The sequence below is a fragment of the Aulostomus chinensis genome, chromosome 9, assembly GCF_037954235.1.
Source record: "Aulostomus chinensis isolate RoL2024-O1b breed Wild chromosome 9, RoL_Achi_v1.0, whole genome shotgun sequence".
Classification (NCBI taxonomy): domain Eukaryota; kingdom Metazoa; phylum Chordata; class Actinopteri; order Syngnathiformes; family Aulostomidae; genus Aulostomus; species Aulostomus chinensis.
The window spans coordinates 16,971,536-16,987,290 of NC_141328.1; the positions used below are offsets into that span (position 1 = coordinate 16,971,536).

The 15,755-nt window shown below is 42.1% G+C and overlaps 1 protein-coding gene across 1 annotated transcript; it reads left to right on the forward strand.

Annotated features, from left to right (window-relative positions):
* Positions 1-811: 811 nt before the first annotated feature.
* On the forward strand, positions 812-11,037 carry nsfl1c (NSFL1 (p97) cofactor (p47)). Its single transcript, XM_086214006.1, has 9 exons — positions 812-919; positions 1,593-1,693; positions 1,816-1,893; positions 3,172-3,337; positions 3,457-3,552; positions 5,822-5,931; positions 6,307-6,444; positions 7,867-8,037; positions 8,140-11,037. The coding sequence occupies exons 1-9, from the start codon at positions 818-820 to the stop codon at positions 8,300-8,302; spliced, it is 1,125 nt and encodes a 374-aa protein (XP_086070132.1). The 5' UTR covers positions 812-817; the 3' UTR covers positions 8,303-11,037.
* Positions 11,038-15,755: the final 4,718 nt, after the last annotated feature.

Genomic DNA, 15,755 nt, shown 5'->3' on the forward strand with positions numbered 1-15,755 from the left:
TTATATTTTTAAAAAATGATTTGAGTATGTATTTTATTCACTCACATCTGAAAAAACTAAACAAAATTATTTATTTAAACAAACTCTTCAGAATTATGCCTGACCTGAAACCTCTTGAGTTACCTGTCAATTTTTTTTAATTTATTCATTCTTCTCATTTCTTTTTTCTTATGATAAGATAAACCTTTATTTGTCCCTCAGTGGGGAAATTGTTACTGTTACAGCAGCAGAAACAGAGAAGCAGCAGCAGAAAAAGTACCAGAGCAATAAATAGCAGAAACTATAATAAACTACAATAAACTATAACAAACTAAAATAAACTACAATCGACTACCATAAATACTAGCAGCATAATTGTTGGCTATTGTACAGTACGGTGTTAAGTATTGCACATGTTGTCATATAATGCTGTTACTTTGCACAGCATGTGTTAATACACCATATATTGGTCATAATGTATACTGTTTGAGAAACAGTATAAATATTCTGTGCAAGATGTAACAAGTGATATAACAACAAAAGCCATCTGTTGTAGGTTGGTACATATGGGTACACTCCCATCTAGTGGTCAAAATAATCCTAAAAATTAAGGAAATTTGGATGAATACGACTTCATGTTATCGAAGAAACAAAAAAAAATCAGATTGCTTTTTCATAATATAGTTGCTAGTGTTTATAACTAAGAGGGGCTCTGCTAATTTAGGTTTGTTTTGTTCTGTGACACTGGACTGCTTGCTTTCATACCAGGTAGGAACCAACGACCATAGCTTGTTTCCTCAGGTGGAGGCGGACGAGTCGTTGAAGGGAGCAAAACAAAATGGCGAGCCAAGAGGAGTCTGTGAGGGAGTTTGTCGCTGTTACTGATGTTGACGAGGAGAGGGCCCGATTTTTCCTCGAATCTGCCGGCTGGAATTTACAGGTACGTCTTTTCTGTGGTTAGCAACGGAGTTGCGGCGGGCTGTATTACTGTTAATGGAAAGAACAGCTATCACGCGAATAGCTTTCCGGGCTAGCGTTAGCCAATGTTACCGGTAATTTGTGCAAGTCACCCTCTGACAATAGCCATACCACTCTTTGTCAGCAACAACAAGACTGTTGTACATTTAGTTGGCGGATACAGCAACAGTCACACGACGGTCCATTTATGTTAGCTCACTACTAAGCAGGATAGCGTTAAGTTTTGGCTAATGCTATGGTAAGTCCATTGAGCCGCGTTAGTCAGAGGTTAGCTAGCTTTTAATGCTGCAGTTGCGTTGATTCAGAGCGCAACGGAAAGATTAAGAACAGACGACACACACAAGTTCGTCTTGTTTTGTGTTAGGGTTGAAGAGTTGGTCTGTTTCTATTATAAGTTTTGTCGTTCGTCCAGCTCTCCATTAGTTAAAATGGAGGAATATTGAAAGAAAATTAAATCTATACAACTGAGACTTTGACACTGACAGGCTCCGACTGTATAGAACTAAGTCCTCACGCACTTGATGAGTAATCGATGGCATTTGTTCCTAGAATGAATATGAACCTTTTAACAATTGCTTGCGGAGATCTCCTTTGGGATGGGGCGACATTGTTAGATCAATTGTGTCTCCTCCTAGCTCGCTCTTGCCAGTTTCTTTGAAGATGGAGCTGATGACGATATCGTGACGCTTCCTCAACCTGAGGGAGGCTCATCAGTGTGCAGGTCGACTGGGCCCAGGTATTAGTCACACTGTCTAGACCTGTTGTACAGTTGTGCAGTGCTGCTCACATCATACTTTTTCTTCTCATATCAGTTTGTATCATCATAACACCTCCCCTGTTTTTGTCCTCCACCGTCAGTACTCAGCCCAGAGTGACGTCCTTCAGAGATCTCATGCATGAGGCTGAGGAGGAGAGTGATGAGGAGGAAGGACAACGGTAGGTTTGGCTCCTTTTCGTCAGTCTTCAAAATTTGGAATTAGTAATTGTTATGATGTTGCACTGAACTTTGATGCTCTGTTTGAGGTTATACACCACCCCCCCCCCCTCTCTCTCTCTAAGATTTGTTATTAAGTTTATTTCCTATGCTCCCTGCTGGGCAAGTCATTCTCGAATTTACTCATCCCATCTAAATTTCTACCTGCCCTGCCTTCTTGCTACAATATGACGAACTTTGATTGCCTTTCTCTCACACTCTTTTTATGTTTTTAACAACAAAATGTCTTGCTTTCTTAAAAAAAAAAAAAAACAACACTTCTGAGATGGTCGATGTTAAGCCAGAGCTTTAAACGGATGGCGTAACATTTGTCAAAGTGCTTTATTGGCGAATGTGATGTGTGGAAGAATAATGTGTGTTTTGTCACGCTGTAGAAATGAGATTACATTGAATAGTGAATTGAGATTGCAATATTTATTTTATCATTAAGCTTGCAGCCCTACTCACAACATACCTCGAACTAAAATGTACTACATGTCGATTGTTTATGAAACACTTCAGATGATCAATCCAGAGAAGCAGCGAAGGCAGGTCTGACTTTGTGACAGGCTATGTTGTTGAAATTATTTTGGTTCGCTGCTTGTGCCCATGCCCTCTGCCATGTTTTGAATGTATAAGCTTTGTCTTCCATCAGCACAGGACAAGAGGTTCACCAACGGTTGAGACAAATAGAGAAAAAAAAAACATGTGCTATCATCATGCTAAATAGGTATTCACTCTGTTGAGCAAGTCTGAGATGGGCCCACAATCATTTAATGTTTTGTACCGATCATGTCAAACCCTGAGGTTGATGGTCCTCTGAATGTGGCTCCAACAAGCTCCAACTGATTGAAGAGTTTTTTCTTTGGTGGGTCGAGTCACATTCCAAAGTCAAGTCATATGTAGTCTCCATCTTCTGCTGCTTGTCCACAGAGACCCAGTGTTAGAAGACCAGGCATATTTGATTGGACATTGCTCGAAAAGTGTCTTTGTGGTTTTTTGAGTCTGATTTTTTTGATTTGTAACTGATTATTTCAATATTAGTTTTACTAAAATTGCTGTTAGGTGACCTTTTATTCAAGAAGCAACACACACAAGCTCTGTCCCATCTTTGTGTTTGGGATTTTCTGTTCCTTCCTTCAGCAGGACCAGTAACAAACAGAGCAGTGGAAATCCATGCTGAACTCTACAATTGTTTAAATTGTTTGTAATCATACTCCCGTTTTCATGTTCTCTTCCAGGTTTTTTGCTGGGGGATCTGAGCGCAGTGGGCAGCAGATTGTCGGGCCACCCAAGAAGAAGAGCTCCAATGATGTGGTGGAGGATCTGTTCAAGGGGGCCAGGGAACATGGAGCAGTGCCTCTGGACCGTAGTGGGAAGGGGTCAGGGGAGTCCAGCAAAGCCAAGGTAAAGAGTCCAGCTCAGAACACCAGTTCTGTGTACCTTTTACTGTGGCTGCTTCCTGTCCTGTCCTTTCTTTTCTTTTTTTTGTATTTGGTCTTTCATTGTCTTCTCTCTTGACTCAGGCCTTTGATGGTGGAGGATACAGGCTGGGAGCAGCTCCAGAGGAGGAGTCGACCTATGTTGCTGGAGCCAGGCAGTCCTCCAACAGCCAGCAGGATGTGAGTAGCCATCCTCAGGACTCCTGCCTTCCTCCTTAAACCCCAACTCACAAGTCTGGCATCATGGACTAATATGGTGTCACATATGCTATGTGCTAGTCATTAACCACCCCTCTAACACTGCAAGCAGTATTTGCAGCACCATTAGCAGTGATCAGCAAGCCAGTAAAGTAGTTTCAAAACAGGACTAGTTGATGCACTTCAGCTCTCTTTCTATGCAATAATTGGTGCATCCACGAGTGACATTTCAAGCTCAAGTTAAACTGAGAACACACTGCACAACTTTAAGTCTGTACAAATTTTGAAAAGACAAGGCGTACATTTTCACCTGATGACTTCAAGACTGAGGATCACACACTTAACTGCACCTGATGGGGGAATCACAGATTGCATGATTTGTCAAACAACTAAAGCCAACTGAACACGTCAAACTCTTGCACAAACTCCATTTCTCTGGTCCAGGTTCACTTTGTTGCCACTCACCCTCTCGCCACCATTGTTTTGATATTCCCGCTACTTCCCATCGTCTTCTTACACTATTTCCCATGTCCCACTCTCTCTTTTTCATTGGCTGGTGGCAACACTTATTTGCATTTGGGTTCGTTATCAGTTCACACTATGCAATTGCATCCAAATCCGTCTCGAAAACTTCAAACATGCATGACTGCGTCTGAGGTCAGGTCAGGTCTGTTCCCCACACACACTTGCAGATTCACGTCTTCACCCCTCACACACTAACTCATTTTTGTGCTAACTAGCCATGGTGACCATACCCAAATAGTCTAGAGTGGTGCAGACCTTGCCCAACTTGGATTCGTGGGTAAAATCTGGCAAAACATCTTGTAGTGTTTCCTCAGTTTTAGTTTTTCAGACTAAAGAGACATGTATTGATGCCATTTTTAAATGACCCAGTGTTGGGTGATGTGGTGGTCACATGATACCAGTGACAAAAATGTATTTAATATAATCTGGCTATCATAATATCAATTGGCTGGATCTAAATAAAGAAGCGCCTCTGCATTCTAAATAGAATGAACCTAAGTTTTATGTCAACTTGACCAATATCCAATTCCTGAAACATTCATAAAGAAGATGGCCATAATCTGGACTACAACTGGGAACAATATCACAACAAGTTACACCATGGAAACCATCCATCAGATTAACCAGTTATATAATCTGTATATAGTCCCGCTTGATCCCAATGATCGTACGTTATTACCCGCCTTCTTTATGTCAAAGGTGATCAAATGTTGTGTGTCAGATGCTGTCGCGTTTAGCCTGCTGCTGCTGGACTTGATGCCTCATGTTGTCAGATGGCACTCGTGTGTTCAGTGATTCTGGTCTTGAGGGCTTTTTCCAAGACAAACAAGGCCAGTGCAGTAGTTGCCAACCCAACTTGGGGGCGACACCATAAATGGAAGTGTGCAAGGTGGAGGAAAAATCCCATCAATTGTCAAAACTGTACTTAAATTTTGGTCTTTTTTTTTTCATGTTTACATTTTCTCACAACTAGTCATTATTTTATACCTTTAAAAAAAGGGGGGGGGGGATCTGAGAATGAATCATCACTGCTCCATGAACATACGCAAGTGACAATGATGCTTCTATAATAAAGTATGTCAAACCAGGGCTGGATAACGAATAGCTGAGAATTTGAGCCTGATTCTGTGTTTCAGTCAGTCAGTATCTATTAATCCTGCCCTATATTTCATCAAGACCTGAAGCTCACAATTTTTCTATTTTTTTCATCAACAATTTCCTCCCTATCTGTCCTCACTTGTTTTCTGTTTTGTCTATGATGGGCATGATGTGCGATTGTAAGCAGTTGTGCTTATCTGAACCTCAAACTTCATCTTTAACTCATCTAAACAGAGTATTTTTGCACCTAAATCAATCCAGACTAGTCAATGGCTGACTGGTGAGTTGACACTTCACCAAACACCATTACGAGGAATGAGTATCTAACCACTGGTGCTAGTTCAGTGTATGTATTGAAAGAATTTAAATAGCCAATGCTTTAGCACAATAAAATATGATGGAATACAGTGTGACTCTTTAAAACTAAAGGACCGATATAATGAAAAATAGTAATATAGCATTAATTGATGTCAAAGTCCTCCTGACGATGTTGATGTTTTAAATGTAGTGATAAGAGAGTGTCTGAGTTGAGAATTTGTAATAGTCTTGAAACGGTCGATCCTGAATGTGCATTAACGTGTGTGTGTGTGTGTGTGTGTGTGTGTGTGTGTGTGTGTGTGTGTGTTAGGTTCACGTGGTGCTGAAGCTTTGGAAGACAGGTTTCAGTTTGGATAACGGAGAGCTCAGAAACTACAACGATCCGGGAAATGCCAACTTCCTTGAGGCGATCCGAAGGGGGTGAGTCAAAAGTCCCACATGGTCATCAATTAAGATTTTCTCACTGGAGGAACTATTTCATAGATTTGGGAACTCTCCCAGGAGCCTGGAATTATTACGATTCTTTGAAACTAGACTTAGTTTTTGTTGTGAAACTCCTGACAGACACCAAACACACAGCTCTGACTACGTCCTTCATCTCCGTTGCTTTCTGGTGATGTGAAAGCCAACAGGAACGGGCCCTGAAGGTTTGTAGTTTTCAGGGGAATTTCTGCAACTGACTGGTCAGAAAAGGCCCATAGATCCACAAAGATCAACAAAGGCCCCAATGTTTCGATGATCTCAGACACTGTTGTTAGCAGCACACGTGAAAACAATGACGTGTTCACCCTGCAGAGAGATCCCTCTGGAGCTGAGGCAACGTTCTCGAGGAGGCCAGGTCAACCTTGACATGGAGGACCACAGGGACGAAGACTTCACCAAACCTAAGATGGCCTTCAAGGCTTTTGGAGGTGAAGGACAGAAGCTGGGAAGGTAAAGCTGATGAGCAGTTCCACTTTTATCTCTATTGGTACCTCTTTACAGGAAGCCTGCAGTAATAACTGTTAGTAAATGCTGAGTTGTAGGAATGCATCCATTTAATGGCTCAACATCTGCATCGGCCGATATGCGCATGGATCACTGAACCAGCCTGTCTGCCAAGAGGGCAACAATCACCAATGCTAGTCCGCTAATATGAATCTGGGGCTCTGTTGTTGAATCTTGCGATCACACTGCCGACGATGCCTTAACTCGCTTCCAGTGAGAGACCAGCTGAAGCTGAGTGTCCCCGATAATACGCAACGAAAGTGCTTCTCCGCTCGCTACCTCAGCTGGGTGGTAAGCTAAAGCTGGCAGAGTAGCTCCCAAGCTTCTTGTTGACGAGTAACGTTAGGACCGCTGCCTGTCACGGACTTGACCAAAAACAAAACAAAACAAAAAAACGTGTAGAAGTTGAAACATTTCCACAGCTGCTCCTCGGATGTTTTGGTGCTGTGATTATCCACTCAGAAGAGCTCTGCTCACTACTGTCCTCCGTTAGCAAAGCAATACATTAGCTTCGTTTACTGCTAGGTGAAAGTCCATGCAATAGGTCAGACTGCTGGAAGTTACTGAGCACTTTCTGCTGGATAACAAGGAAACCCATGAACACCATGTGTAAAGGATAACTAGACACATTAGTTAATAACCAAGCATTAAATCACCATTTGTAATACACCCTTATTTTAAAGTGTCACCCATGTCGTTGCCAGTGTTCGTCTTAAAACAATCACTGATAAGAGATCAAAGTTGCATCCATTCAAAGCACTTTTATTTCTCCACGTGTGAAATATCATAACTATATAAGGAATAATCTAAATAAATGTAATGAATACTCTACAAAGATAATTCAGACATTGGGACGTTTACTGATTGCTGTCTCATCAGTCATTTGATGCCCTTCTTTTACCTCACACTTTTAGAAACATAAATCAAAACTTGCCGGCACATCTGTACTCCTGACAAAAAAGAACTAACAACTGAGTCCAAAAATATCTGTTCGTACAAAATAACAATTCCTGTATAATTCATACTATCGCAGTATAATTCGGACGCAACTGTCGTAGCAATGAACCTACGGAAACTCCAGCACACCCACACCATTTCACGTTATGTATTCAGATGGCCTGCAGTGTTCCGTCATTCTACAGAAATGGAACAAATAAAGAGAACCTCTTTGTAATCGGAGCACTTGGAGTCAACAGATCTTCCAGGAAGGGTGACGGAGCATTCTAAGAGAATTTCTTCCTGAGTAGGCAGTGCTTGATTTTTTTTTTTCTTTCATTTCCATTGAGCGTAAAGTTGTCACCAAACCACAAACCCTGCTCCATGACACGAGCCGTGTGAGCAGCTACCATTCTCCTCCCTTTTCCATAGTGCCACCCCCGAGTTAGTTTCAGCTCCAGCCACCTCCCAGCAAGACCAGGCAGCCAACGAAGCTCAGGCCAGTGCCTCTGTGAGCCTTGACCCCTCCCAGCCTGTCACTAACATTCAAATTCGATTGGCCGACGGCGGCAGGCTGATCCAGAAGTTTAACCATACCCACAGGTGAGTCACACCAACTGGCCATGAAGGAGAGATCGGCGTAATTAGAGATGCGCTTTAAGCTCCTGACTTCCTATTCCCGCTGCCTGCTTCCTGTCCCATCAGGGTGTCTGACCTGCGACAGTTTGTGGTCGCGGCCCGGCCCGCCATGGCTGCCAGAGAGTTCATTCTCATGACGACCTTCCCTAACAAGGAGCTGCTGGACGAGAGCCTGACACTGCAGCAGGCCAACCTCCTCAACGCCGTCATCGTGCAGCGGCTACAGTGAAGGTGGACAGTGAGAGCTAACCCCCCCTCCATCCCCTCCACCCTCTTCCCGCAAAACCTTCGGTCCCTCTGGATGAGGAGGAAAAATCTTGAACTTGCGTTGGGACTTCCTGATTTTTGTTTTTCTAAAGTGCAAAAATGAAACGCCCTCCACTTACTCTCCCACTCCCAACTCTGTGGTCTGTGGCGGGCCGTAACGAGGGGGGGGGGAGTGGGCGCATTATCTTCCAGAGTGGAACAAAGTTCTTTAGGAGCTGGCCTGGTGGTTGTGGTGGGATGTTTAAATGGCAGCAGAAGCACCAGTGTAGCTCACTAAACCTGACTCCATGCCCCGATTACCCCCCCCCCCCCCCCCCACCACACACACACACACACACACACACACACACACACCTCTCCTCTTATAGTTAGCTCCATTTGGACCTTGGGCCACGTTTTCCGCCAGGTGCCGGGGCCTTCATCCGATCAATACGGCAACAGGTTCCTGGTTTCATTCTGTCACAACAGCACGGACCAGAACCACTTAGTCTTATTAAGATCAAAATTCTTGGTTCTACTGTGGTTTGTACAAGTTTCCATTGCTCCACATGTTCCTTTTGGAGAGAGAAGTGTAGTGATGTAACAAACCAACTTATACCAGTAGCCTTACGCTTCCTTCACCTCAACAGTCCCTTTGTTCAGATGAAGATGGAATTATTTTTTTAAGCTGATTTATTATTTTTTTCCCTTTGGTTTGTTTTTTTCCTTTACAGAGAGTAGGAGTATTCCAGTCAGACTGCAGGATTTTGATATTGTGTAACATTAAGGCTAGTTACACGTTTTATTACCAAGCCAATGACTAATCAAGGCAACGGAGAGATTGTAAACACTGGTTTGTAGTAGTGGAAGTTGGGTTCCTATGACACACTGACATCTTCTATGCATCCTGGGGCAACACGGAAATAAGTTTGGACCTCCGGTGAAATAAATTCATTTTATGGTTGATGTATAAATAACGTACTGTCTTGTGTGGTTCTTGTTGCTAGGAACTGTCACAGTAATTGCTGAATGCTAGTTTAGCGTCAATACAGCTGTGTCATCCTGCACTCTTGTGGGCAACCTCAGGTTCCCTAAACTAAAAGCCAGTGGGATTTCTGAATGGGATTCGGATTATTTCAGAAAATAAGCTCTGTGATGACTATCTTCACAAATAAACACCGATTTTATGATTTTTTGAAGGGTGAATGCTATTATTAGAAGTATAGAGCAATCGTTTACTGTACACAGACGATAACGCGTCTTTTCTCACTGGCAAGCAACCACTATTGTTTAAAAGACACATTTGACGCTTTGAAATTCAAGAGTGTCGTATTTCCTGATATGATTCATTCTGTAGAACAAAACATTAAAATATCTCAAAACCAAACTTTTTTTTTTTTAAATGCTTTTCGGAAGTAAAGAATGCACAATTAGGTGTCTCGAGCTAATGAAGATATTGTTTTTCCTCCTCCATCCCTTCCTTGTGACTCCAGAATGCAGAAAGAGTCGTCCATGTAGATTTTGCTTGAAGCTAACAGCTAACAACAGCAAAACTGCAAAATATAATCCATTTCTACTTTATCCAGCTGCATGCTCAGTCATCCACAAACACTTTCAGTTTGAGCCATGAATAAATTATATAACCCTTCTGTCCTGGTGCCACTCTGACCAGCTGCGGTGTTTGATTGAATAACTCCGCTCCCACTTGTTCACAGTTGCACTGAACTGGAAGTGTTGCAGTTGGTGTTTTAGCTCCAATCCAAGGCTTTTTCGATTACTGAGCATATGGCTGGATAAAGAAATTGCAGATTATACCAGACGATTGGTTGGAGAGTTCATCCACTTGTGTTTTTGACGGTTTTGCTTTTTAGTATTTAAAAAAAAAAAGTCGAGTATTTAAAAGTATATCATTTTCTTTTTACGAATGCGTTGCTGTAGAGGGACTGATGAATCATTCGGATTCTCGTGTATTAAAATGGCCTCTAAATAATTGCCTGAAACTGCAAACACTAATGATACAGCCTCAGACTACTCAACTCAGAAGTGTTCATCTAAATGTATCAGCTTTCACAGAGTTGACTGGGGGATTCTGGCTTTTTCGTTAACCCGACTGATAATTTTTTGTTTTGTTTTTTGCTGGAACAATGCTTTTTGCCAGTTTAATTTTTTTTTTAAACAAAAAACCATCTGATTTCAAAGGTTGTTTTTTTTTTTTTCTTTTGCTTAAAAGTAACAATTGAAAGTAAATGTACATCATTAATGTCCATCAGTGCTGCCATGGCTGGTATTTTCATTTTCAAATTTTTAACTCACTGGGGGCATTTTATCAGATTTTAAACAGCTGAACCTAAAGATGTCAATGTTCCACGTATGTACCAGCACACGCCAACAACTGTAGATATTCATTCAAGAGTGAAATTGTCTTTACATTCCTTTAATTTTATGACTTTGACTTGTGTTGACCCGTCGAAAGGTTTCTCCGCTAGATATGTTGAAAACTACCTGTCAGGCCTTTTTAACAGGAGAGCGTACAGTGGTATTACAAAAAAACTGCACAAAAAAAAACAACCTTCAATCATTTCAATTGAATTCATTCTATTCTTTACAGCGGCACCTTTCCGCACATGTTAAAATCCTCGGACAGCATCTATTGGTGGGGGAATGTTTGGCAGATATTCAGGACTAATATGTGATGACGGGCTCCGGAATTAAAAATGGTCTTCAATCCTCATTTCAAGTCTTTGTATTTTTGCATCAACATTTATCTCCGTGCACGTACGCCCGCGCAGCATCGCCGTGGCACGCGCTTGGACCGCAGCGTGATACCCTGAAAACTGTTGAGCTGCAAAATTTCATGAATCAAGAGTTGGGCAAAAATACTTCTGTACTGTGGCAAACATAACATCTGAGTTATGATGAACACAATCATCTATCAATATGACGTGTCTGGATTCTTTCCAGTCTCACCCAGGGATATTGCAGTCACTCACTGGTTCCTAAAAAAAATGGAAGGTGTTTAGTTGCCATGGACACGACGCGAGCACAAGTGAGTTTTTCTAAATTAGCGCCATCATTCATTTTTTTATCAGTCTGCCCCCCCCCCCCACATTCTCTTTTCATTACTTTTACTTCCTAAACTCTGTTGTTTTATAATTTTGATTATAATCAAAATACCTTTATTAATGAGGTATATAACCCCAAAATTACAGGGGGGGGGGGGGTTGTGTACTTTAAATTATTCTTAAAAATAGGAGTCTTGGGGTCACAAAGATACTCTTCTTCGTGCATCACTTCGTTGTGTCTCCAGAACGCAAGAGCCAGCCACACATATTTAGCTGGAAGCCACTGGTGACTGATGGCTAACAGCTAAAGCAACAACTCTAATCAAAAACACTGATTTCAGCTGGAAACATACGAGGTATAAAACTTCCATTTTGGCACCACTGTGAACTGCTGGATAAGGAAGACCTTAATCGTACCGGACAATTTGTTTTTTGGGGCAGTTAAGCAATCGTTGGCTGCTGCCTTTAACTTAAAGCTAAATATCACAGAAATGTCACGAAGAAGCAATGCATCAGGGTGGAAGAAACTTCCTTGAGAGCACTTCAGAGGCCAAGCACACTTTTTGAGAAAAGTATCAATTTAAAATCTTGAATTTCTCATGTATAACACGAACAGGATTCTTGAGAGAGTGAGATTAGTTTTTAAATCCAAGATTCTACATCAACCATATATAAAAATCCTCCACAATAAAATGCCAAAATGTTGCTTTAAGTGTGGGTTGAAGTGGTTGCCTGGAGACCGCACCATGGCCAAGCAGTGTCAAGAGGCCCATCAGCATGATTGGGAGGAGGAGTACTGGCTATTCATCATTGTGGGTTGACTTTTTTTTTTCATTACATGACATTTTGTTTCATTTGGTCTGAGTTTAAGATGTCTTGTTATTCACTTCTGTCTGCAGCCTTGTTCTCAGGTTTGCATTACAGTTAGGAAGGTGAAAAAGTAGGAGTGTTGTTGAGTGTGTTTATTGTCTTCCTGCTGGTGAGTCATGATGCCTGAGGTGGGCTTATTGTCCATCCTCTCCGTACCCAGACAAGAAGATAAATAACCATCTTTCGTCTGTCGAAAGCTGAGACGTTCGCAGAGACCTGTTGATTTCCAGTTAGCTTAGCACAATGCACATAGCATCAAACGTCAATAAATACACTTTTCTCCAAAAGGGCCTTTAGCTGCATTGAAATCATTCAAAATGATGAGACATTGTAATTTTAGAATCAGCCATTTAAGCGGAACTACTTTCCTGATGGGGCGTAGTGATCCGACTCAATTCAGAATGCAAAAAAAACTCTTAAACCTCTGTCGATGAGTAGTAAAGCAACTGCTACTAATTATGTTGTTGTTGTTTTTTTCTAAGCGTGGATGGAGAATTACTTTTGGACAAACCAAGACCCTGACACTAGTCTGTTTGATGACTTAGATGGAAGGATCCTCACACTACCCGCTCCTCCAGCCCACGAATGTACACTCATCTTCTTTTTCTGGCTCTGGAGAGGAAAGCGAGGTGATGCCATTGTGGTTTGCCCATCCCACCTCTGGCACACACCCACTGGGTCAGCTGCGGCATCTCACCATTGACTGATGTTTTGCCCCATTTCCAACAATGGCCCTGTGGGGAAGCCGTGGCCAGTTAGGGATGTCTCCAGGCCATCCCCTGCAGCTGACCTCATTTGAGTATTGTACCCCAAGCGATGACCCTCCTCTTTAGCTCCAGCGACTAGCTCGACCTCTGAGCTTCCTCTACTCTGGTCACACATACTTAACGCTAAAAATCAGAGTAGTAGTTCTTTTTTATCCCCAGTGAGAGAGAAAATTGAATCAATTGTCCTCCCTGAGTTCATTCCACAATGCCCCCAACCCTCCCCCCCAAAAAACTACTCACTACATCTTAAAATCAAAATCTACTGATCTTCCTCATGTCTTTGTCCTCTGATCCCATCTAAGGAGACTCATGAGGCGAAGGACCTCGGACAGCTCCTCCACAATAAAGCGCCACAGGGATCACGTGTTTTTGTAGTCGACCCAGAAGTTAACATCTCTCACTAGCATCGCCACTTTCCTCGAATAAAAGCCAACGGGATGATCATAGTTGATTTTCAATCATTAACAAAACGCAGTGAGATGTTTCAGTGATAATCAATGAGAACCCTGTGCGATGGATTCTTTTAATTCATGTTCTAATGAGTGTTTATTCTTTTAGGGAAGAAAACAGTCAACAACTGAAAAAAAATCCATTAAGTAAGGAAATAGGATTTATTTATGAGGCACCTTTCGCAGATACATCACAAAGTGCTTTACAGAAATAAATATTAAAAATGTTAGTGCTGATGTTAAGCAGATTCAAAGTAATGTAGTAACGCTGTTGTTATTAGTCTGGGCCAGCGTTTCAAACCAACTAAATGCAAAGGTTATCGCTGTTATATTTTCTGAAAAATCAGCTCTTATGAAAACTTTTTGATTCATGTGTGAATTGAACTTATCTCACAATAACAAGCTCATTTATCTTTATCACAAGTAAGTGGAGCATTTTTTCCTGCAAAAATGAGTTCATTTAATCTCTCTATCATAAAATAGCAAACTTCATGATTTCCAAATAATGAAATAAGTTGCCCCTTATCACAGGATAGTGGCGTTAGATAGTGTGGATCCAGCCCTTCTTGGAACGCGCTACTTCTGCTTTCAGTTGATAGATCTCTTGCATGTTGTTTGAAGTATATAGTAGAATAGTAGCAGAGTAGAAGCATAAAAACAGACGATAAGTACAAAATTGGAACGATTGAAGGCACTCTGCAGTTTATGCCCTCCAGCTCAGCAGGAGACCGACGCCCCCATGTGGCAGGAATTTCTTGATGCAGGTGCAATCTGGCAATAATGCTGTGAAAGCCTTTTTACTCACCTGCTTAGGTGTTCTTCCCATGATCAACCACACGGTGAAATGGGAGGTAGAAAGATTGAGGGATGTGTCAAAAAATAAATGGGGAGATCATATTTTAAAGATTATATCAGGTGTCGCTTACAGTGACAAGTGGACTTGCTTTGTTTACCTCCTTCACCACGCAATGTCACATGCATGCAATGGTATGTGTGTGTGTGTACAGGAGGCGACAAGGAAAAGAATAACCCCAAAACACAACACAAGACCAATGTTACATCATCACCCCCAGCAGTAGATGACTAGTTACCATGACAACCTCTTCACCCCCCCCCCCATTTCCCCCTCTTCCCCTTCTACTGGTTGCAACAGCAGTGTGCAGATGGTTTGCAAGATGCAACCTTGACTTGCAAAAAAGCATCAGCTACAGCGATCACAACAAAAATGTCAGTTGTAAGAAAAAAAATCTTTTGGACTGTTAGCAGGGTTATGTAAAGTACTCCACCGGTTTTCCTTGAAACTTGATGGAGGGGTGGTGTATGAGCCAAGGAAGCGCCCATTCAATTTTTTGGCGGCTCTAAAACACAAGGGGGGAAGAAAAACAACAAATTTACGCATCACCCACTTTGAAGCAGACTCACACATTTTGCTTCTGTAACCTCGAGTAGCTCCTCTGTGGTTTGTTGAGATTAGGATTATCAGGAGAAAACTAAAGAACTCATTTGGAACTCGCTGTATTTTGAAAAATTTGATCTCACAAACAAGGCTGCACGGTGGTGCAGTGGTCAGCACTGTGGCCTCACAGCAAGAAGGTTCCTGGTTTGAGTCCCGGCTCCAGCACAGGATCTTCCTGTGTGAGTCTCCATGTTCTCCCTGTTCCTGTGTGGGTTCTCTCTGGTACTCCAGCTTCCTCCCACAGTCCAAAGACATCAAGAGGGGACGAGGCTGATTGATACTCTAAATTGACCGTAGGTGTGACTGTGAGTGTGAATGGTTGTCTGTCTCTATGTGTTGGTCCTGTGATGGACTGGTGACCTGTCCAGGGTGAACCCTGCCTCTCACCTGTAGATGCTGGGATAGGCTCCAGCCCCCCCCCACGACCCTTACTCGTAAGGAATAAGCGGAAGACGACGATGGATGGATGGATCTCACAAACAAATCCCTTATATCACTAGGTTCAGTAAAGGATACAAGTTACTATCTCAGAGTAGTAAGCCACAGTTTTTGATGTGTATCTCAGCTGAGTCCTTGTCTCATTCAGCAGAAGCTAAGCAGTTAGCAACGCTATGGCAACATCTAAATGCAGTGGTCGGTTCCCAGAATGTGATTGCTACTCAGATGTCTGCGGTTTTTACAATTCAATTTACGGAGATTTCTTTGTTTCTGAATCCTCTTCCAAAACTCCTGCTAACAGTCACTAATATCTGGCTTTTTTCCTGCAATGGGAACAGCTTTGACCAACATTCACTCCTGGATCAAATGACCTCAGATTAGACATGGGATGGAA

Excerpts from the sequence above, each read along its gene's own strand:
- nsfl1c (XM_086214006.1), top strand. The coding sequence starts at position 818 with ATGGCGAGCCAAGAGGAGTCTGTGAGGGAGTTTGTCGCTGTTACTGAT. Across the intron at positions 3,553-5,821 it reads CCTCCAACAGCCAGCAGGAT|GTTCACGTGGTGCTGAAGCT; the intron begins GTGAGTAGCCAT and ends TGTGTGTGTTAG. Across the intron at positions 6,445-7,866 it reads GAAGGACAGAAGCTGGGAAG|TGCCACCCCCGAGTTAGTTT; the intron begins GTAAAGCTGATG and ends CCTTTTCCATAG.